Source organism: Talpa europaea (assembly GCF_964194135.1).
Source record: "Talpa europaea genome assembly, chromosome: 6".
Taxonomy (NCBI): domain Eukaryota; kingdom Metazoa; phylum Chordata; class Mammalia; order Eulipotyphla; family Talpidae; genus Talpa; species Talpa europaea.
In genome coordinates, this window is record NC_140072.1 from 64,185,958 (window position 1) to 64,208,770 (window position 22,813).

General features: G+C 37.9%; 1 protein-coding gene across 1 annotated transcript in view; it reads right to left on the minus strand.

The window, feature by feature from the left end:
- Positions 1-22,813, minus strand: part of COMMD1 (copper metabolism domain containing 1) — a gene marked incomplete at both ends in the record, with an annotated part of 146,094 nt that overhangs the window by 78,781 nt on the left and 44,500 nt on the right. The window contains one exon of the mRNA XM_084234711.1: positions 18,618-18,899. Coding sequence (XP_084090837.1) covers positions 18,618-18,899 — 282 coding nt within the window. The remainder of the gene's footprint in view (positions 1-18,617; positions 18,900-22,813) is intronic.

Genomic DNA, 22,813 nt, shown 5'->3' on the forward strand with positions numbered 1-22,813 from the left:
CTTGTTTGTAGGGTTCCAGAGACCTCCAAAGAAGGTGAGGAAGCTTGCCTCCATTGGCAGGACTGGACAACCCGGCCAACGAAAATGCCCTGGTACCCTCGAGAAGAGGAAAGCCCAGGTGGAGTCTGATGAGACCAACTTTATACCTGAAGCATACATCGACTGGATGCCACCGGTTCGCTCTGATCCTGTATGGAATATTTCAACAAAGCCAGCTAAAAATTGCTGTTAGTTATTTCTACCCTGTGATTTTATGCAAAAATAGGAAAAAATGGTTTAAAAGTAGATTTAGTTTTGCAAACTTTTGCTTTGCTGTTAAAAGTTTGGGATCAAGGTTGAGAAAATTTGTGTTTTTACATCAGTTGAACCATTTTAAGATTTTTTTTTCCTGTAATTTTTACATATCTGCTGTCTTGTTTTGGCTAACGCCTCCAGATTTTTTTTTTTGGCTTAAACTGATGAACTATTTTTCCTGGAGTGGAGGACTTTTGCTTTCCACAATGGACAAATACCTGGAGAGACTGGTTTTCTTTCACACTGGAACCTGACAAAATGTTCATCTGAGACTGCATCCCAACCTCCATATATTTGATCTTCATCACCATGGAAATGGTGGCAACAAGTGAAAGGGGGGAATTGTTAGGGGGAAAAGGATGTCCCAAAGCAAATTCCATATAGGCTTTGTGGACTCCACCCCCACCCCAGGTCAAAGCCAAAGACACTGGGAACTCCAAATCCCATCACCACCAAAGGGAAGGTGGCTGGGACCTGAGGGTGGGATTAAGCAGCCAGGTGGATACAAAAGGCAGACACGTGGGCTTTGGGGGCTCTCCATTTTTGGGCTCTCAGCCAGCTCGCAGCGTCCGGCCAGCTCGGAGAGTGACTTTGGGTTTCCAGGTCGTGGGATCGGGTAGGACGCATTAAAGACTTTATTTCCCTATTTTCTCCCTGAGTTGTACATTTCCCTTATTTCTTTTTCTCTTGTAAATAAACCTTTTATTAACCCTTTTGCGTGTGTCTGTAGTAGAGTATTCATAAGTCCCTTTTAAGCGCGCGGGTGAGGACCCACAGCCAGGAACCCGTTTAATATCGGGGTTGCTCTATAACACTCTGACATGATCAATGGGTCTCTAAGGTATTTGAAAGAGGATTTTCTGTTCTGTTCCCTATAAGCCCAAAACAGAACACCATGGATTATTAAAATTAGAAACTTAGTTGTTACTACTACCCATTTTTAGATAAGATCTAGAACTTGAAAACATTGCTGTACTTTCTGTCAAAATTATGTTAAAGATTATGCTAACTGAATTAAGGCAGACACAAAAGGGCAAATATTGTATAATTCTACTTATATGAGGTACTTAAAATAGACAAATTCATAGGCACAGGAAGTAGACATAAGTTACCAGGGGTGGGAGAAAGGTGGAAATGGAGAGTTACTGTTAAATGGGTGCAGAGTTCCTAATTGAGATAATGAAAAATTCTGGAACTAGAGAGTGGTGATGGTTACAAAAAATTGTGAATATACTTAACGATACTGAACCGTACATTTACAAATGGTTAAACGGTAAATTTTATGTTATGTATATACAATTTTTAAAACGTGCTAAGAATGGATTTGGGCCAGAGGTGGTCTGCATTTATCTTGGCAGTACAGCAGTGGCATTATATGGAATGAAGCCCACAACCACCCAGTCAGTACACAATTACTAGATAAACACAAGCAGTTTCAACATTGCTGAGCTGGATACACTGTCACCAGGAGGTTAGCACAAAGGACTTAAATCCAAAAATTGTTTCCAAGCCCTCTTAAAGCTTGGTTTCCTGGCTTCCTCTCAAGCACCCCAGCTGTCTGAAAGAATAGAACCAGAGAGCCTGAACAGCAACAATCTGAAAGAAGTCCAACACCAGGGGATGCCCGTTGGCAGGCTACTCGCTAATCAGAAGCTGAGGACTTCAGCAGTGCCAAAGCCCAGTTCTCACAGGGTCAATGAGTTTGCAAAGACAAACAATCCTTTTCCTCTCCCCTGCTCTCCTCACTCTTCCTCCCTCCCTCCTCCTCTCCTTTCCTCCCTCTTTAAATCTTTCTATTACCATATAACACATATACAGAAAAGGGGAAAGGGCACAACATAAGAAACAGTGGTTTGAAAAAGCCTATTAGGAAAAAACTTAAGCTTAATATTCTCAAATGCATCTGTTTATGAATTGGTAGTTTAAAAAATAAAATTACTGCACCTCCCTGGTGGCGTAAGGGGTTAAGTTTCAGCATCATCAAGCTATCCGTGGCAAGAGTTTGATCCTCTCCTGTCTCGCCTGCTGCTCCCCAAAGCAGTGTGTTTCAGAGGATCTGCCTGCTCTGCTCCCCACTCTGTCTCTGGTGAACCCTCTCACACACACTCACCCCCCCCTCTGGCCTATACCCCAGCTCTTCTATGCATAAATAAATAAAATAAATCTTTTTTTAAAAAAACTGAAGCGTTATCCTCAATTCCTCAATTTCTTTCATTTTCCACATCCCTTCTAATTCATCTCAAGACAATTCATCCACTTTCAAAACATTCCTTCTATCTGCTCACTTCTCTTCACCTTGATGGCTGAAATTATTTCCATCTTCCTTGTTAATATTGTCTTATCTGGGTCGCTACAATAGCTCCCTCTAAAGGTTCTCCCATTTTCGCCTTTTTTTTTTTCTTTTGGCACAATACTGGTATTTATTAGTTATCCCTAAGTTTTACAAATAATTTTAAAACATGTCACAATAAAATTTAAAAAGGAAGAGACTGCCATGACTGTGGAATAAAGGTGCAAATGTAAAAGAGAGTGCCACAAGTCCATGAAACCCATTCAGTTATTCATTCAATATTTACTGAACCTCACGTGCCAGGCAGCATCCTAGATAGACCTTGAAGACATAACAATGAACAAGATAACAAAAATCTTTCCCTCTTACATGCTAATGTCAAGCACAGACAAGATAAATAAGCAAAATATATATGATATGTAGTTACGAGATAGTAAGAAAAAATAAAACAGAAAAAAACAAACCATTGATAACAAAAGGTACATCCATGGTTGCCTAGGAATGGGGTGGAGAAAAGGATGGACTGTAAAGGGGCACAAGGAGACTTTAGGGAGTAAAAAATACATCTCTCTCTTGACTGTAGTGGGTGCAGTAGATAGTTTCACAAGCATACACACCATTCAGAATTACTCAAATTGGGCTTCACTGGTGGCACAAGGGGTTAAGTCTCCGCACTATGAAGCTATGGTCAGCCACTGCAGCACCACTTCCATTCCCTGCCGGAGAGCTTACCGCAGCAGACCTCTCCTGTCTCGCCCACTGCTCCCCTCGGCAACGTATTTCAGTCAGTCCACCTGTTCCTAGTGAATCCTCTCACCACTCCCACACCTCTGGCCTACACCCCAGCTCTTGAATGCACAAATAATCTTTTAAAAAAAACAAAATCAATCACATTGGATCCTTCAAATGGATAGTTTATTGCATAGAAATTACAGTTCAATGAAGCTTTTAAAAAATAAAAGAAGAAAGTGGAGAACTAAACTTCTTGTAGAGAAGGTGGTCAATGAAAGCCTACTGAGAAGATGAACTGAAAAAAAATACAAGCCTCACAAAAGTGAAAAAGCTAACTGCAAATATCTAAGGGAAAATTAATCCAGAGAGAAGAAACAGCAAATGCAGACCCTAAAAAGGCAGCATGCTTGGCATATTCCAAGAATCATCAAAGAGGCCACTGGGTCTAGAGCAAATTAAGGACGATACAGCTATTAACCTGATTGAAATAAAAGCCACTAAGGTGAGATGAAAGCCATGAATATACTGACTTTTGCTTTAACATAGTCACTATTGACATACTAGTGTATGTTGAAAATAGACTAAAGAACCAATACAGAGAGATCAGCTATGAAGATGTTATTAAAACGTAGGAGAAGAACACTGGTGATATGAACAGAGAGTGGGGTGGAGTGGTAGTAATAGTCAAATTGTATGCATATTTTAAAATTAAATCCAGCAAGATTTGATGATCCATATGGGTGTGTAAGAAAAAGAGGACATGAACCTGAAGAATGAGGATGCCAGCAGCTGAGATAAGAACAAATGCAGGAGGGAAAGAGTTTGGAGGCATATGTGAGGAATTTAATTTGAGGCACATCAACTTTTTGATGCCTTTTCCATATTTAAGTAATTCTCAAGTATGTCAAAAGTAAATATCTAGAATTTAGCAGGGAAATTCAGTTTGGAGATACAAATTTGGTAATCATTAACATTCAGATTGCATTTATTTATTTATTTATTTTTAAAGATTTATTTATTTATGCATACAAGAACTGAGATACAGTCCAGAGTGGGGGAGAGAGGGGTGGAAGAGGATTCACCAGAGACAGAGTGGAGAGCAGAACAGGCAGACTGACTGAAATACACTGCTGAGGGGAGCAGCGGGTGAGTCAGGAGAGGTCTGCTGTGCCATGTGGGTAGTTCTATTCCAGCCAGGGATAGAACTTAACTGCAGAGGCTGCGGATAGCTTCACAGTACTGTGTTTGAGCCCCTGCGCCACCACAGAGGCCCTCAGATTTTATTTAAACCCATGAAACTAGATGAGATCACCCTGGAGATGTGGTGTAGGCACAGAAGAAATGAGAACCAAGGTCTTATCCCCAGAAACACTCCAATATTTAGAGGTTGAGGAAATGAAAAAGAAAGCAAAAGAAATCTAAAAAGGAAAAAGGAAAAGGAAAGTCAGTAGGAAAATTAAGCAAATGTGGTATACTAGAAGACAAGTGTTTCAAAGAAAAGAGAATTTAAGCATGTCAAATATTCTGTGTTATTACAGACTTTAGGCCTTATCTTCTGTAAGTTACATCTTAAAACTAAGTTAAGGACCACAACTTTTGGACACAAACTGTTGTGAAACACATCTTAGAGCTACAAAGAAAAGTTGTGCCATGCAGAATCAAAGTTAAATCCATGTTCTAAACCTGATATAAAGTGGAGAATGCCTGCATTTTTTTAAAAAATGCATTCTAAATTAATTTAAGTATCCTCAAAATGTTAAATTTCATCAGTCCCTACTAACAAAGGGTGGTTTATTACTGTAGATTAATTTTACTAATTTTTTCAGAGGTTTTCCTTTTATTACTTTGTTAAAAGGGCATCCGTGGTAGCACAAGGGTTAAGTCTCAGCACTATGAAGCCATCTGCAGCCACAGCAGCAAGAATTCAATCCCTGGCCAGGGAGCTGAACCACATGGCACAGCAGACCTCTCCAGTCTCACCCACTGCTCCCCTTAGCAGTGTATTTCAGTGGATCTGCCTGTTCTGCTCTCCACTCTGTCTCTGGTGAATCCTCTCACCCCCTGCTCCTCTGGCCTGTACCCCAGTTCTTGTATGCATAAATAAATAAATCTTTAAAAAAAAAAAAAGTAAGAGGGCCTCCCCTGGTGGCACAGCAGTTGAGCGCTGGGCTGCAAAGCTGCCTGCAGCCTCTGCAGCGCTGGTTCGATCCCCAGCTGCCTGCGAGGGTCCCACATGGCGCGCAGACCTCTCCTGCCACGCCCACTGCTCCCCTCAGCAGTGTATTTCATTGGTCTGCCTGCTCTGCCCTCCGCTCTGGCTCTGGTGAATTCTCTCACCCTCTAGCACTTCTGACTGTACCCAGTGCTTGTATAAATAAAAAATAAATCTTTAAAAAAAAAAAAAAAGGTAAGATACCTAAGATTCCCTCTGTAGCTATTTCAAGTAAGGCAACATGATCTCAAATGGTGACTGAGTGTTGATAAAATATGACACTATTTACTCTTTCTATCCTATCTCTATAAAGTCTACATACATTTATAAACATATAAAACAAACATATAAGAAAGTGTTATTGAAATATGTTTTAGTTTGCTTCTTACATAATATAGTATAGAAAGCTATCACATTACTCAGGGTTGTGAAGCTACAATAGTGTATACAGAGTGTTAGTAGGTTCTTATACCTTATAAGCCAGAATTATACAAGGAGATCAGCATACTAGTTTTAGAAGTAATTGTTGAAATTAAAAATTGGTGAATATCTCCCTTTAAGATCAGATGTTTACCTATGCTCCAGATAAAAATGTTGGCCTTTTCATCCAGTTTAATCTGTCTTGATTCTATAAATTAGAGTGAGCATATCACTGATCACTGCATATTCCTCTTAATCTAACTTTAAATGAGTACATGAAGAGTTGCAAAGAAAAAAATTAGATCAAGAAAATAGCCTCTATATTCTTCCTAATGCCTGCTGAAAACATAATCTAAAAACAAGAGTGCTTGGTACATTAAGCCTTAGCTCTAAAAAGGCATTACCAGGGCCTTCCTGGTGGCACAAGGGGTTAAGCACTGCACTATGAAGCAATCCGCAGCCTCTGTAGCATGAGTTCAATCTCCGGCTGGCCAGGGAGATTCCCACATGGCGAGGCTGACCTCTCCTGTCTCACCCACTGCTCCCCTCAGCAGCGTACTTCAGTCAGTCTGCCTGTTCTTTTCCCCACTCTGTCTCTGGTGAATCCTCTCACCCCCCACACCTCTGACCTGTACCTCAGCTGTATGCATAAATAAATAAATCTTTAAAAAAGGGGGGGGGCTCCCTGGTGGCTCAAGGGGTTAAGATGCAACCTATGAAGCTATCGCAACTTCTATAGCATGAGTTTGATCCCCAGCCGGCCAGGGAGCAACCCACATGGCACAGCAGACCTCTCCTGACTCGCCCTGCTGCTCCCCTCAGCAGTGTACTTCGGTCAATCTGCCTATTCTGTTCCCCACTCTGTCTCTGGTGAAACTTCTCACCTCCCCAACCCCCAACCCCGCACCTCTGGCCTGTACCCCAGCTCTTGTATGCATAAATAAATAAATCTTTTTTTTTTTTTAAAAAGGCATTACCATTAGCCTCTTTTTTGAGGCAGTAAAGGAAAAGAGCTCTATATTTCAGAATTTCTACAAGCAGAGAATCTCTATGTTTATATGAAAGAACAACTCATTGAAAGAGAAGAACAGTAACGTAATACTAAATGGTTCATCTCTGAGTCTGTAGCTAAATTGTTTCTTTACAAATTGTCTTACTGATCTTTAAAACCAAGAACTCACAAAAGAAAAACCAATACATCTTTATAAAATTCCAAAATTCAGTCTTAAAAGTAGAAATAACAATAATCAAGACTCCACTAAACATATAAATTATGCCCCCAAAGGTACTGTTTTAAAGAAAGAAAACACTTTATGATAATCTCTGAGTCCCATGAAAAGAAAACACAATAATTTTATTAAGTAAGCAAAACAATGAAACTCTCCTTTAGACACAGGCCAGATTTGAGCAGTCTTCAACAACTGTCGGTGATTTAAACCTCAGCCAAATAATCACATTTCAATCTCACAAGTAAGGTATTTGATGTTCTTCCATTCGGACATAAATTGCTCACCTCAAAATTTTCTGTGTACTTTTACAATTGAATTTATTTTTTATTCTTACAAAACTTTTACTTCTGCTGAAGAAAAATATTCACTATAAATAATTAATTAGCAGTGCATATCTATTTTCTTTATCTTTGCAGATCTGCATCAAGGTATATTGCCTTAGTTATTTCTCTATTGCTCCGCTTCCTCATATCCCAAAGGCATTATATATTGCAGCCAATAATTAAAAAAAAATAACGCATATACCTGGTTGCTGTCAAATGCACTTTTCTTTTTTTCTTTTTTAATATTTATTTATTTATGTATACAAGAGCTGGGGTACAGGCCACAGATGCGGGGGGTGAGAGGATTCACCAGAAAGAGTGGGGAGCAGAACAGGCAGACTGACTGAAATACACTGCTGAAGGGAGCAGTGGGTGAGACAGGAGAGGTCTGCTTTGCCATGTGGATTGCTCCCTGGCCAGCCAGGGATCGAACTCATGCTGCAGAGGCTGCAAATTGCTTCATAGTGTGGTGCTTTACCCCTTGCGCAACCAGGGATGTCCCAAATGTACTTTTCAAACAAGAGAAAGTAGTAAGACAGACAAACTGAACAGGAGAGAGAAATTTAAATAGGGAGGGAAAAACAAACAAAAAAACTTACCACCACCACATCTACTTCTGAATAAATAATAAAATTTAGAACTATATAAACAAAAAGTATTAGAAATTTTTTTATACTTATAAAAATGTAAATTATAAATAAATTATCCACACATTATGGTAAGTAGAAGTAACATGCCAATATATAGTAAATTGTCATAAAAATTTTGATACCAGGCTCTATTAACATTTTAAATCATGCTACAGGTGGCAACTCTCCTGCCTGCCGGTATGTCTATGCAGGCATCTCTCTTTCCTTTTTTCCTCTCCTCAACAAACTTGCCGTGTGCTGATGAAAAGGAAAAAAAAATCAGACTACTGGCTACCTTTGAATATGGTCATTCTCAATCCTGAATGAATAATGCAACTACTAATACTGATGCCTAGGCCCCATTCCCACAGATTCTTATTTAATTGGTCTGAGGTACATCCTGACCATGAAAATTTTTAAAGTTCCATGAGTGCACCTTATGTGTACCTATGGCTGAGACTCAGTGATTTAGGATGACATAGATTGTAGACTGTATTAATTGCTTTGGGTGCAGTTTATGAATAGAAACACAAACATACAAAAGTTTAAAAAAAAAACTTGGTCATACTTCTTGGAAGCAACCTCTTGATATTGTAGTGTAATTAATTGTCCCACAAGTTATCTAATGTCAGCAGTGTGAAAATACTGTTTGACTCTGTTGCTTATAGGTAGCCTAAAAATTGGAAACTTGATTCAGCGGACTATTTTGCAAATATTCTCCTAAAGGTCGACAGAGGTACTAACCAAGAATCCAAGTTTCACAAAGTAACATTTCCTATAAGATTTGGACTATTTATTTTACATCAGCCTAGACCCTATTTTTATTTACTTCTTTCTTTACAACTTTTCTTAACTGAAAATATATTTGCAGTCAAAGGATTCTATGGGCTAAAGTATAATTTCAGGGCCTCCCTGGTGGCGCAGCAGTTGAGCGCTGGGCTGCGAAGCTGCCCACAGCCTCTGTAGCACCAGTTCAATCCCTGGCCACTGGCAAGGATCCCACATGGTGTGCCGACCTCTCCTGCCATGCCAGCTGCTCCCCTCAGCAGTGTACTTTGTCAGTCTGCCCGTTCTGTTCCCCGCTCTGGCTCTGGTAAATTCTCTCACCTTCCCGTGCTTCTGACTGTACCCAGTGCTAGTATAAATAAATAAATCTTTAAAAAAATAAAAATAAAGTATAATTTCAAGCAATTTCATGGTGACCATTTATTTTTACAAATTTGAAGTATAGGGCCTCCCCGGTGGCTCAAGGGGTTAAGCACCGCACTATGAAGCAATCTGCAACCTCTGGAGCATGAGTTCAATCCCCGGGCCGGCCAGGGAGCAACCCACATGGCGCAGCAGACCTCTCCTGTCTTGCCCGCTGCTCCCCTCAGCAGTGTATTTCAGTCACTCTGCCTGTTCTGTTCCCCACTCTGTCTCTGGTCAATCCTCTTACCTCCCGCATCTCTGGCCTGTACCCCAGCTCTTTTATGCATAAATAAATAAGTCTTTTGGAAAAAAGAAAAGAAAAAAAAATTGAAGTATAAGTAATGTACTATAAGCTGTATATATGAAGTATACAACTTCGTAAGTTTTGATATATGTACACACCCATGAAAATATTGATATAATTGACATAGGAAACATTTTTTATCACTCTTAAAAATTTCCATGCATGGGCCTCCCTGGTGGCACAAGGGGTTAAGCACCGCACTATAAAGCAATCCGCAGCCTTTACAGCAAGAGTTCGATCCACGGCCTGCCAGGCAGCAACCCACATGGCTCAGCAGACCACTCCTGACTCGCCGGCTGCTCCCCTCAGCAGTGTACTTTGGTCAGTCTGCCTGTTCTGTTCCCCACTCTGTCTCTGGTGAATCCTGACACCCCCACATCTCTGTCCTGTACCCCAGTTGTTATATCCATAAATAAATAAATCTTTACAAAATAAATTTCCATGCACCCTTCTGAAATCTAACCTACCTCTACTTTTATCCTCAAGGTATCTGCTTTCTGTCATTATAGATTACTTAGCATTTCTAGAATTTTATGAATGGCAACATGTGATGCTGCAGGAGGTCTTGTTGCCCCAGCCAGATAGGATACTGACAAGCAGCTAAGAAAAAGGGTCTCACACCGTGGGGCTGAAGATCTGACATCCCTTTGCTTTTTGTTCATGGACATAGAGAAAAATTTATCACAAAGTATATTAGGCAATAAATTGTATGTATCAGCATACTGTAAGTAAATAGCATGGAAAATTGTCTGTTTAGAAATTAGTTGTTGGGCAGTTTGGCCCACTTGACAATGGAAGACAAGTTATTGAATATGCCTGACAAGCATAACAATACAATAATTATAATAGGTCCTTCTATTTTGTTTTCTCTTGAAGTTTCTTGGAAAAGTTTTTAATATGAAGCTATTTGAGTTAAGGAATTTCTAGGTAAAAAAAGTTCTGATAGCTGAACTGCAGCTGGTCTCCGGCTGAAGGTCATGTGAATAGAATAGTCCTTTGATGCTTAGGCTTTAGCTGATAGGGATGCACTGGCGGTTATTCACTGTTTTAAATAATTGTCTAAGTAAAAAAATAAGTAGCTTTAATGTTAGGTTTGGTTTATTATCTGTTAACCTTGAAAGCTGCCGTCTAGCTGAGACCTGTAGGGGCCAGTAGTCTATGGGAAACATAATATACTAATTGTTTATGCTTTACACATGATAATGTATTTCCTTATTATTATTACTAATAATGAATAAAAAAAGACCTGCTGAGTCTCTCAGCAGAAGATACTAGCACCTCACCAAGTGTCAGTGTCTCCTCATTCTACCTCATCCCCTTCCCCTCAGCCCTTAAGTTTCAGCCCTTTCGTTTTCGCCTAGGCCGTCTCATCCTTTCAGGAACCCCTGGCAAGACGTTTTGCCGGAGGCTGGTCCCCGGCAAGTGGCGCCCGAACAGGGACTTGAAAGGTAAGATTTCTTTCCCGTGCGGGGACGGCTAGGATCTGCTCCATAGGGTAGGGCGCATACCCGCCTGTAGAGAAAGCAGGTTTGAGGGAAGCAGTAAGTCAGAACCGTAATAAGGCGAGTGAGTGTCTTATTATGTGATAAGGCGAGTGAGTGTCTTTATCGTTGAGAAGCATTGGGCCATACTGAGTCTAAGGAAAGAGGACTCTTTATTGATATAAGTATACTTGTTAAGAGAGGCCTTAAGACCTCTCATGCGCAATTGGCTAGTTTCCTAAATTTTGTTGAGATGTGTTGTTCTTGGTTTCCAAAAGACAGAAGAAAATTATGGCTGTCTGCATGCCTAAAGGACATCAAAGAGGACTCAGCTGACAGCCCCGTATTAACAAAACAGTATTAGAGAAAGTGATCAGGATTCTTGGAATAGTAAAATTGTTTTTCAAAAGCTAAAAGTTGATTCTAGAGCCAATAGTGACCTCTTTGCAAAGGCATCGGCTCCCAATTATGAGACCATTCCAAAATCCAGCCCAAATTTCCAGCCCTGACATGGCTAAAATTGTTGAGATAAAAATAAAAACTCAAAAACAAGTAAGAAATAATGTGTCATGATCTTAAATGAAAAAAAAAATACTCCAATCTTTTCCTGTTAATTATTTAGGGAGAAGGCTAGGTTCCCCCTGGTGGAGTTTTGCCATTTGTTTCTTTTAAAATAAATAAATAAATAAGGCATTTCTAAATAATAATATTCAAAGTTCATTCACAATTGATAAAGTAATAAAAAATGGTTAAATATGACTATATAAAATTATATGACTATAATATGACTAAAAGGTTTTTATTAAAATAGTATAAACCCACTTCAGTGGGCTTGTGGGGGCTGCCCTTGATCTCAACAAGCAGCTGCCTGGACTTTTTCTCCAGTGTTGAGATCACTGGCAGGTCTCTACTGCCTTCCTGCTGTGGGGGACTAAACTTTGCTATTGTCCACCTTAAAAAATTATTTTGGTTCATTCTACAAAAATAGTTCTATTTCCCTGTGTTTCTCTGATTTTAAAGTCTAAATTGTCTTAGGCAAAAACTGTTGAGTTACTTTTGACTTGTTAACAAGCTATACAGAATACTTATTGGTTAAATAAAAACTTTTAAATTTACTTATTAAAACTATAAAAGGTTAAGTTTCTTGTTAAAACTACATAATAAAATATAAAGTGGTAATATAAACATTTTTAAGCTAAAATCTAAACCTCAGTATCTTCACACATATTAGTAAAATAACTATATTTTAAAATATATACACATGGCCAAAAATTTATATATATATCAAAAAATCTCTGTGTCTGTTTGTGTCTGTCTTTGTGTTTTTGTTTTGTTTTGTTTTTTACCTCCGGAGGACTAATAATAAATGGCGCCTATATAAATTCTCATAAAAACAAATTTTGACATCATCTTCCAAAATTTTTAATATACAAAAACTAATTCAAATTTTATAATATAATTCAAAACATATATGCCTTAAAATTATATTAAATATTAATAATCTACTCTGTGTAAATGTATCTTTAAAGTATTTTTCTTTCCTTGACTAAAAACGTATATATATGCATATATAAATGTATATGTAAAATTTTTTTTTTTCATATTAACTTTACCAAGTACAACTAAGCTATACTGTTTTTAAGTCAATTTTAAAAATCTGCAATGTTTAAAGTAACATTTTGGGGTGGTGAACACACAAAGCACCTCCTTATGTTCTGGACTACTAAAAAAAAAACACCATCAAGATTTGTTGAAAGTTTCAGTGATGTCTGAAAAAAAAAAAAAATTAATGACTAATGGTTAATTAAAAAAAAAGGTAAAAAAAAATAGTTTTATCTTAAAATTAAAATGTCTGGTTGTGCCAGAATATGGAAAAATAGAAAAAAAAGCTAAAATTAAGGGTATGTAGTAAGTTGTAAAAGGTTTGAGGAAAGTAAATTTTATTTGCCTTGCTTTATAAAACCTGCAAATAATGGGTTTAAAAAAAAACAATAATATGTGTTGAAAATTTGGCTGTGTTACATTATTTGATCAATTTATTCATTTAATGAAAAAAGGACTAATTAATACTAAATCTTGCTTTCGTGTGGCCACACAGGCCGTTTCAGTGAAGTTGTCCACACAGGCCATTTCAGTGAAGTTGTCAACACAGGCCATTTCAGTAAAGTTGTCAACATTATGGTGCTGGACAAAACCGGTGCCTTCATGGAAATTTTGTGTTGTTGTTTCTGTTGTTTTTCTGATGCTTATGGCAAAGCTTCCTAAAAATCTAAATTCAATTTCAAATCTGGTAGCCTGTCATTTGGCTGATGCAAGGAAATTTTGTGAAACCTCAGTAGAGCTCCTGAGACACTCCACAAAGTTTCTCCCTTTCCTCCTGGGAAAGGCGTTAGATAAATTTGTTCTATTTGGCTTACCTAGTGTAGTAAAACTGAAAAAAAAGCATTGTCATTTGGGAAAAATAATAAAACTTTGGCATGTACAAAAATGTTAACACTGGTTTTCTAAAATGTGTATAATACCTTTCAGTACCTAATATGTATACAAATTGTCAGTGGTGATTGTCACCTTGTAATATTGTATATTTCCATTGTTTATTGATTATTGATTATTTATTATTTACTAATTGTTATTACAAAAATTGTTTCTGGAAAAATAGGAAAAAAAAAACCTCAATGAATTCCTATTGATGAAACTGTTGAGAGTAAAACTTTCCTACTAAGGACTAAATAGACCTAAAAATGCACCTAATATTTACTAAGTTTTCTTTGACATAATACTGGTAATTTTTTTTTTTTTTTTTGCATTTTGTTCTAAATCCACAAAGTTTTCTTGTTTTGGTGATCTGGATCTGCAACAAGGTTGCAATATTTTTTTTCAGAAAAGCTAACTTGTGTTTGCATTTTCTCTCCCCTTGATACCAACACAACATAAAAATAGTAGTAATAATCTTTTACTACTTATCTCAAAGTCTGTTTTTGCATAACTTCCATAGAAATTTTGTCTGTTTAAACAAACAAATTTGGACATAAGTTTAATTGTGTGGCTTTATGTAGAGTTCTTCCAAAAAGTTAAAACAGAGCTAAACCAAAAAAAAAAAAAACCTATTTACTTTGTTCGTAGGGTTCCAGAAACCTCCAAAAAAGGTAAGGAAGCTTGCCTCCATTGACAGGACTGGACAACCCAGCCAACGAAAAGTCCCTGGTACCCTCATGGAGAGAAAAGCCCAGGTGGAGTCTGATGAAACCAACTTTGTTCCTAAAGCCTACATGGACCGAATGCCAACAGTTTGCTCTGATCATATATAAAGTGTTCCAACAAAGCCAGCTAAAATTACTGTTTAGTTATTCTGCCCTGTAATTATATACAAAAATAGGTAATATGGTTTAAAAATAAATTTAGTTTACAAACTTTTGCTATACTGTTAAAGTTTGGAATCAAGGTTGGGAAAATTTGTGTTTTACATAAATTAAACCATTTTAAAATTTTTTTTTCTAAAATTTTGACATATTTACTGTCTTGTTTTGGCTAATGTCTCTAAATTTTTTTACTTGGACTAATGAACTGTTTTTCCAAAAATAAAAAACTTTTGCTTTCCACAATGGACAATACCTGGAGGGACTGATTTTCTTTCACACTAAAACCCGGTAAAATTTTCATCTAAAACTGCATTCCAACATCCATATATTCAATCTTCATCGCCATAAAAATAATGGTCAAAAACAAAAAAGGGGGAAATGCTGCAGGAGGTCTTGTTGCCCCAGCCAGATAGGATACTGACAAGCAGCTAAGAAAAAGGGTCTCACACCGTGGGGCTGAAGATCTGACATCCCTTTGCTTTTTGTTCATGGACATAGAGAAAAATTTATCACAAAGTATATTAGGCAATAAATTATATGTATCAGCATACTGTAAGTAAATAGCATGGAAAATTGTCTGTTTAGAAATTAGTTGTTGGGCAGTTTGGCCCACTTGACAATGGAAGACAAGTTATTGAATATGCCTGACAAGCATAACAATACAATAATTATAATAGGTCCTTCTATTTTGTTTTCTCTTGAAGTTTCTTGGAAAAGTTTTTAATATAAAGCTATTTGAGTTAAACAATTTCTAGGTAAAAAAAGTTCTAATAGCTGAACTGCAACTGGTCTCCGGCTGAAGGTCATGTAAATAAAATAGTCCTTTAATGCTTAGGCTTTAGCTGATAGGGATGCACTGGCGGTTATTCACTGTTTTAAATAATTGTCTAAATAAAAAAATAAGTAACTTTAATGTTAGGTTTGGTTTATTATCTGTTAACCTTGAAAGCTGCCGTCTAACTGAGACCTGTAGGGGCCAGTAGTCTATGGGAAACATAATATACTAATTGTTTATGCTTTACACATGATAATGTATTTCCTTATTATTATTACTAATAATGAATAAAAAAAGACCTACTGAGTCTCTCGGCAGAAGATACTAGCACCTCACCAAGTGTCAGTGTCTCCTCATTCTACCTCATCCCCTTCCCCTCAGCCCTTAAGTTTCAGCCCTTTCGTTTTCGCCTAGGCCGTCTCATCCTTTCAGGAACCCCTGGCAAGACGTTTTGCCGGAGGCTGGTCCCCGGCAATGTATTATGATTTTTAAAAAGTTTTCATCTGGCTTATTTCGCTTAGCAAATGATTTTTAAATTCAATCACTTCATTGTGTGTATCAAAAGTTGTCCTTTTTTATTTATTTATTTTGCTGAGTAATAAATAATCCTATCAATGCTCTTGATTTCCATATTGTACAAACCAACATGTTTTCTTGGCACAAAAATTTTGTGAGAAGCTAACAAAAGCTGCTAAATGTTAAAATCAATGTTTTTTTGAAAACATCAGTCTGGTGATTCTCATTTTAGTTCTCACTTTATATGAGAGGCAAGTCACTTACCCATCTCAAATGCCTCCTCCTGAAAATGGAGATATACCGCTGGCCTAGTTAATTCACTTTAGGTGAGTGCTTAAGGACTAAGACCTTGATTTTATTGAGATAGGTAAAGCTCCTAAAAATAAACACAGGGTCTGGGCCTCCCTGGCGGTGTGAGGGGTTAAGACGCAACCTATGAAGCTATCCACAGCCACTGCAGCATAAGTTCAATCCCCGGCCAGGGAGCTACCCACATGACGCAGAAGACCTCTCCTGACTTGCCCACTGCTCCCCTCAGCAGTGTATTTCAGTTAACCTGCCTTTTGTGTTCCCCACTCTGTCTCTGGTGAATCCTCTCACCCCCCAACACCTCTGGCCTGTACCCCAGCTCTTGTATGCATAAATAAATAAATCTTTAAAAAAGAATAAACACAGAGTCTCCTTAGTGGCACAGGAGTGAAAGTCTCAGCACTATCAAGCTACTGCCAGCCACTGCAGCATGATTCAATGCCCGGGCAGGAAGCTGACCTACATGGCACAGGAGACCTCACCTGCCTCACCCTGCTATTTCCCTCAGCAGTGTATTTCAGTGGATCTGCCTGTTCTGCTCTTCACTCTGTCTCTGGTGAATCCTCTCACCCACTGAACCTCTGGCCTATAGTCCAGTTCTTGTATGCATAAATAAATAAAATAAATCTTTAAAAAATAAACACACGGGGCCTCCCTGGTGGCACAAAGGGTTAAGATGCAACCTATGAAGCTACCCGCAGCCGCCGCGGCACAAGTTCAATCCCCAGCCAGGGAGGTGACCCACATGGCACAGCAGACATCTCCTGCTGAGCCCACTGCTCCCCTCAGCAGTGTATTTCAGTCAATCTGCCTGTTCTGCTCCCCACTCTGTCTCTGGTGAATCCTCTCACCCCCCACACCTCTGGCCTGTACTCCAGTTCTTATATGCATAAAAAAATAAATCTTAAAAAAAAAATAAACACAGTAATGCCCATTTATTTATATACTGTCTATGGCTGCTTTTGAGCTGCAACAAAGTTTAGTATTTTTGACAGAAACTGTATGGCTGTCAAGCTTAAAATATTTGGCCTTTCACATCAACGTCACCAACCTATCCTAAGTTATCATGAAATATTCCTAAAACTAACCAGATAACAATTCATAATGATGTTCAGATTTACTAGTTGACAAAAATCATCCTACTGTTTAAAAAAATCTATGAATTTTTAAAACAATTTAAAAAATTTAGGCACTTTCGTTAACAAGATTAAATATGAGGAAAATATCAAGTTAAAGAAATACTGTAAAAGCTTCTTAGGGAAATCTGATACAGATGTTTATTTTTATATTCCTGACCAAATGCTAAATATTTAAAGACAAAATGAATAATCATTACTGACAGAATAGAAAAAAGAATAATTTGTACAAATGGCTAGTAAAACTAAGATATTCAAATGTACTCACTGCACCTTTCTAATCTGTCACTTTTTGATCTCTAAACAGGAGGGAGCTATATCTGTGTATCTATCTATCTATCTATCTATCTATCTATCTATCTATCTATCTATCTATCCATCCATCCATCCATCCAACAAAATGGTTAGAGAATGAACTTTAAGGTCAAATAAACCGAAGTCAATAAAGTTAATTAGAACTACTTTATAGTAACTGAATAAAATATCCTTCAAATGTATTTTGAGAAAGAATTATTTAAAAAAAATTAACTTTTAAGTTAAAAATAAAGTCAGTATGGAACTACAAAGACTGAAAAAGTCTAAGAAATTCAAGCAGTGAACGTGTGAGGGAACCTGCCAGTTAAGAAATACTTTCATCATTAGAAGAGAAGAAATACATTTCTACCATAGGATGTAACAGAAGAACTTATTTTGTTATTTAGCTGAAAATAAATCTGACTAACCGATTGAACCATCTGGGGTTTTTCTTCCTAATTACAAGTTGCTTCATTTTTCCCCTAAAGACATATACAGGTCATTAAAAGTTTGATCTGGCTGTCATTTGGAGCACAAACTGAATTTATTCAAGAAAAAGCGTGTAGATGCTAAAATTATCTTCTATAATGACTGGAAAAGCAAGAAAAGCAACAAGGAAAAGCAGCACCATTTTGTAAATAATAAAGATTAAACTGATAATTATTTGTGGGCTCCAAGCCGGAGTAGCACTTATGGTCTTTAGGAACAATACATTACTATCATTAAGACACCCTGCTATACGTCTGACTGCCTATACAGATGACTAGATGAAATCATCTTAGTCAGTGTTTCATCTCAATTCCCAGTCTTTATTTAGTATTTCTGTCATTGTCTTAGAGATTCTGACCAAATGCCAAGAATTCTGAGATCTAACCAAAATGGAACAGTAGCCAACTTCAGTGCAATCACCTTACTGACCCACTTTGTTTTATCTAAGCTAGCTGCCAGGACCCTAAGGCTGATACCAGAATCTATTCACAAATGGAATATCTAAATTTTCAGATGATTCTCTCTCTGAAAAAAGATTCTAGGAAACAGGGTCCTTCCTATTATTTTTATTATGTCTGTAAAGAAGACTATTATACAACAGTAATCTGAGTATGGTTAATAATGTTGAACATACCTGTCCACTTTTCCCCAATTCCAGCTCCATTACAGCAACAGGCGTGTGTATTTGAGGTGAATGCCTTGACTGTGATTTGCCATCAACTCTCCAGCTCAAGCCTCGAAGTCCACTGTCCCAGCGGCTCTGGTTCATGAGGCTCTCTCGGATTTTTGTCTTATGATTCTTCCAAAACTTGGAAATGACAGCAGCTTGGTCAGATGTGATTCCACCTTGCTTTTTGGTTTGAGCAGTCAAGAATGCCTCCAGCTGGTTGAAATCCATGTCTGCAGATGCAATAGACTATAATGACCAAAAAAAAAAGTAATAAATTTGAATTCGGTAAATAACTTTAGATCATATTTTCAGTGATTTTTAATTACTGAACAGACTCTCAAAAAGGGCCATCAAATGACAGTAATGAGAATTAGTTATTCATAAATACAAAAATATTCCCTTTGCAAATATTAAATATCAGAAAAACTGTTAAAAATTTATGCCTACAATTTATACAAATAACTACAACCTTTTAAATACCCAGTTTCAGGCCTCCCCAGTGGTACAGCAGGTTGAGCTCAGCGCTATGAAGCTGTCGGCAGCCTCTGCAGGGCGGGTTTGATTCCCAGCCAGCCAGGGAGTAACCAACATGGCGCAGCAGACCTCTCCTGTCTCACCTGCTGCTCCCCTCAGCAGTGTCTTCAGTCCCTCTGCCTGTTCTGCTCCCCACTTTGTGTCTGGTGAATCCTCTCACCTCACCTTCCCCGCACCTCTGGCCTGTACCCCAGCTCTTGTATAAATAGATAAATCTTTTAAAAAAAAATACACAGTTCAATAGTAGAAAATAATAGTAATAAATTGAAATAATTTAAATATATTATTTAATAAAATAAAACAATAAAATTAATTCATTCTCTGATGAAATCTCACATAACTTTTATAGTACCTTATAACTAAGCTTGGTTGGATATACTGTAGCTATAAAAAGGCTTGTCCATAAGAAGCACTAAGTAAATTTTGTTAAATCAATCATTTTTGTTTTTTAGTTTTTTCTTTTTTCTTGCATTTTAGTTTTGCAAATTAATGCATTTCATTTTGCATTTTAGTTTTGTACTAACACTACTCTGAAATTGTATACTATATGCTTTTCCATAATCTTCAAAACTTAACTGTTATTGTTCTGAAACAAAAAGCAACTTAATTGCAATGGGAAATCATGAAAGGGTTGAGCAACAAAGCCTTGTTGAGAACAGTGACAGTTAATGATTTGGCCTCAGGACAAGCTTTCTCCTGACTCTTCTTTGGTATATTCTTATACAGTCCTGGCCATCAGGGATCGCAAGGATTCCAAACCAGACAAATCATAACACCCTCCTTTCTCTAGTCCAAATGAGACTCACAGAAAGAAAAATGGTCTTCCATTTTGGGGTATGGTACCAGAAGGATAGGAGGCTGGGGTTGCAGCAGCCATCATCTTTGATCTTTTAGAAAAGACCTGACTGCAATAAAAAAAAAAAAAGAAAAAGAAAAAAAAGAAAGAAGCCACACAGAGACGAGAGTGGGTTCTGATGGAGCGATAGCACTGTTCCGTAACATCCAAGGCCTGGTTTCTGCAGACACTCCTTTAATTCTGTACGGCATATCAGCATCCTTTCCACACACAGGCACAAAAAATTCCTTTTACTATTCAAGATAGGTTAAGCTATATTCCCAGCATTTGAAACAAGAGTCTTGATTAAACTTGGGCAATGGCGGGGGCTTCCTTAATGGCACAAAGGGTTAAGCACAGCACTGTGAAGCTATTGCCAGCCTCTGCAGCATGAGTTCAATCCCCAGCCGGCCAGGGAGGTGACCCATGTGGTGCAGCAGACATCTCCTGCCTCACCTGCTGCTCCCCTCAGTACTGTATTTTGGTCAGTCTGCCTGTTCTGCTCCCCACTCTCTCTGGTGAATCCTCTCACCCCCGTACCTCTGGCCTGTACCCCAGTTCTTATAAGCAAAAATAAATAAATCTTTTAAAAATAAATAAATAAATAAACTTGGGCAACAGGACTTACAATAGAGTAATATAAAGGTGAAATACAGATAGAGCAAATGGGGCTGCAGTGCAAAGACAAACATGCTGCCTTTCATTCCTCCTTTAGTATAAAAAGAATTGATAAATATAAATGTCTGGTAGGTTAAAGATATTTGACATTACAATTCAATAAATGTTTATTGACTATCTGCCTATTTAGCAAATTGGAGAACTCCAAATCTCTGGTCCCCTGGCTGTACATGCAACAGAAACATTAATTTGTATGAAATACTATAACTAAGTAAAATTATTTCCACTGGCATTTTGCTTCGCAATAACATGTCACAATCCAGGTGATCTGTATTAACCTTTACCTCAAATCATATCATTCTGATATAATTTCACTTGGGGCACAAGTTATTTTGGTTGGGTTCTAGTTAACTTGACATGGGTCAATTAATCCAAATTTAGAATAACTGGAGGCCTCCCCAGTGGCGCAGTGGGTTGAGCGCAGCTCTGTGAAGCTGTCTGCAGCCTCTGCAGCGCTGGTTCGATTCCCAGCCAGCGAGGGCGATTCCCGCATGGCACTGCAGACCTCTCCTGTCGTGCCCACTGCTCCCCTCAGCAGTGTATTTCTGCTGTCTGCCTGTTCTGCTCCCTGCTCTGTCTCTGGTGAATCCTCTCATCCTCCCATGCCTCTGGCCTGTACTCCAGCTCTTGTATAAAAATAAAAAATCTTAAAAAAAAAATGTTAAAAAAAATAGAATAACTGGAAATTTAATGAGGAACTGATTTTGGTTTGAGTTCACAATCGTCAGTTTTCATTTAGTTTGAGGAATAGTTGAATAGTTATTATGGAATAGACACTGTTCAAGGTATGTCACATCCAATTGCCAGAACTCTAAGTTGGCAGCCCTACTTATCCCTGATACTTCTTCCTCCTCTACTTAATTAGTGGTTCTGAACACTGGCTACAAACTAGAATAATGAGGAACATTTTAAAAATATCAGTGCCCAGACTCCATCCCAGAAATTCTGATTTCTATAAATTCTAGAATCGGTCCCAGGAATTGGTATTGTTTGAAAGTTTCCCAAGTGATTCTAGTAATCAACAGAGGTTAAAAAAAATTTTTTTAAAGATTTATTTATTTTTATACAAGAGCTGAGGTACAGGTCAGAGGCACAGGAGGGTGAGAGGATTCACCAGAGACAAAGCAGGGAGCAGAACAGGCAGATGACCAAATTAATCCCTATATGTTTAATCATCCAAGCTCTATACCTACTTTTACATCTGAAATAATTCTCTAATATGTCCCCTCTGCTCTGTCCCTACTAACTTGCAGCAGAGGCCCTCACTATCTTGTCCTTGAAGTAGGCTTATAGCACCCCCCCAAAAAAAACCACACCAAAGTCTGTCTTTATACCACCACCAAATGATCTATCTAAAATTTCAATAGGGTCCTGCCACTTCCCTGATTAAAGTTATTCAATAGCTAGCTATTACTTGCTTCAGTAATTATAAATCAGGATGTTATGAAATATTCTACTATAACATATAAGATTAAAGTTACAAGTACTGTGTTATTATTAGTAAAGGTGTTGAAGTTTGTAAAGATTTTTTACTGGGCCTCCCCAGTGGCACAGCAGGTTGAGTGCAGTGCTTTGAAGCTGTCTGCAGCCTCTGCAGCACCGGTTCTAATCCCACATAGCATGGCAGACCTCTCTGGTCTCACCTGCTGCTCCTCTCAGCAGTGTATTTCCATCCTTCTGCCTGTTCTGCTCCCTGCTCTGTCTCTGGTGAATTCTCTCATCCTCCTGCACCTCTGTATAAATAAATAAATGCTTGTATAAATAAATAAATCTTAAAAAAAAAAAAGATTTAGTTTTACTAGTATAAGTTGAAGTGTTTTTTAAGGTTATGCTTACATTAACAATTTCCTTCTGGATTTTAACTGTTTCCTTGAATGGAAGAGAAAGAAAATTACAAACATAGGAACTCTGGTGGAAATAAATCATGCATGTATTACAACGTGTTAAGAGTATCAGAGGAATGAAAAATTGAAAACTGACAAGGTAGCAATTCTCAATGAAGTAGTATTGTCCCCCATAAGCACTTGAGAAATATTGTATGTTATGTCTGGTTTCATAGTGACTGAAGTGCTGTTGGCATCTAATAATAAGTAGCAGCAGGTGATGCTAGGCA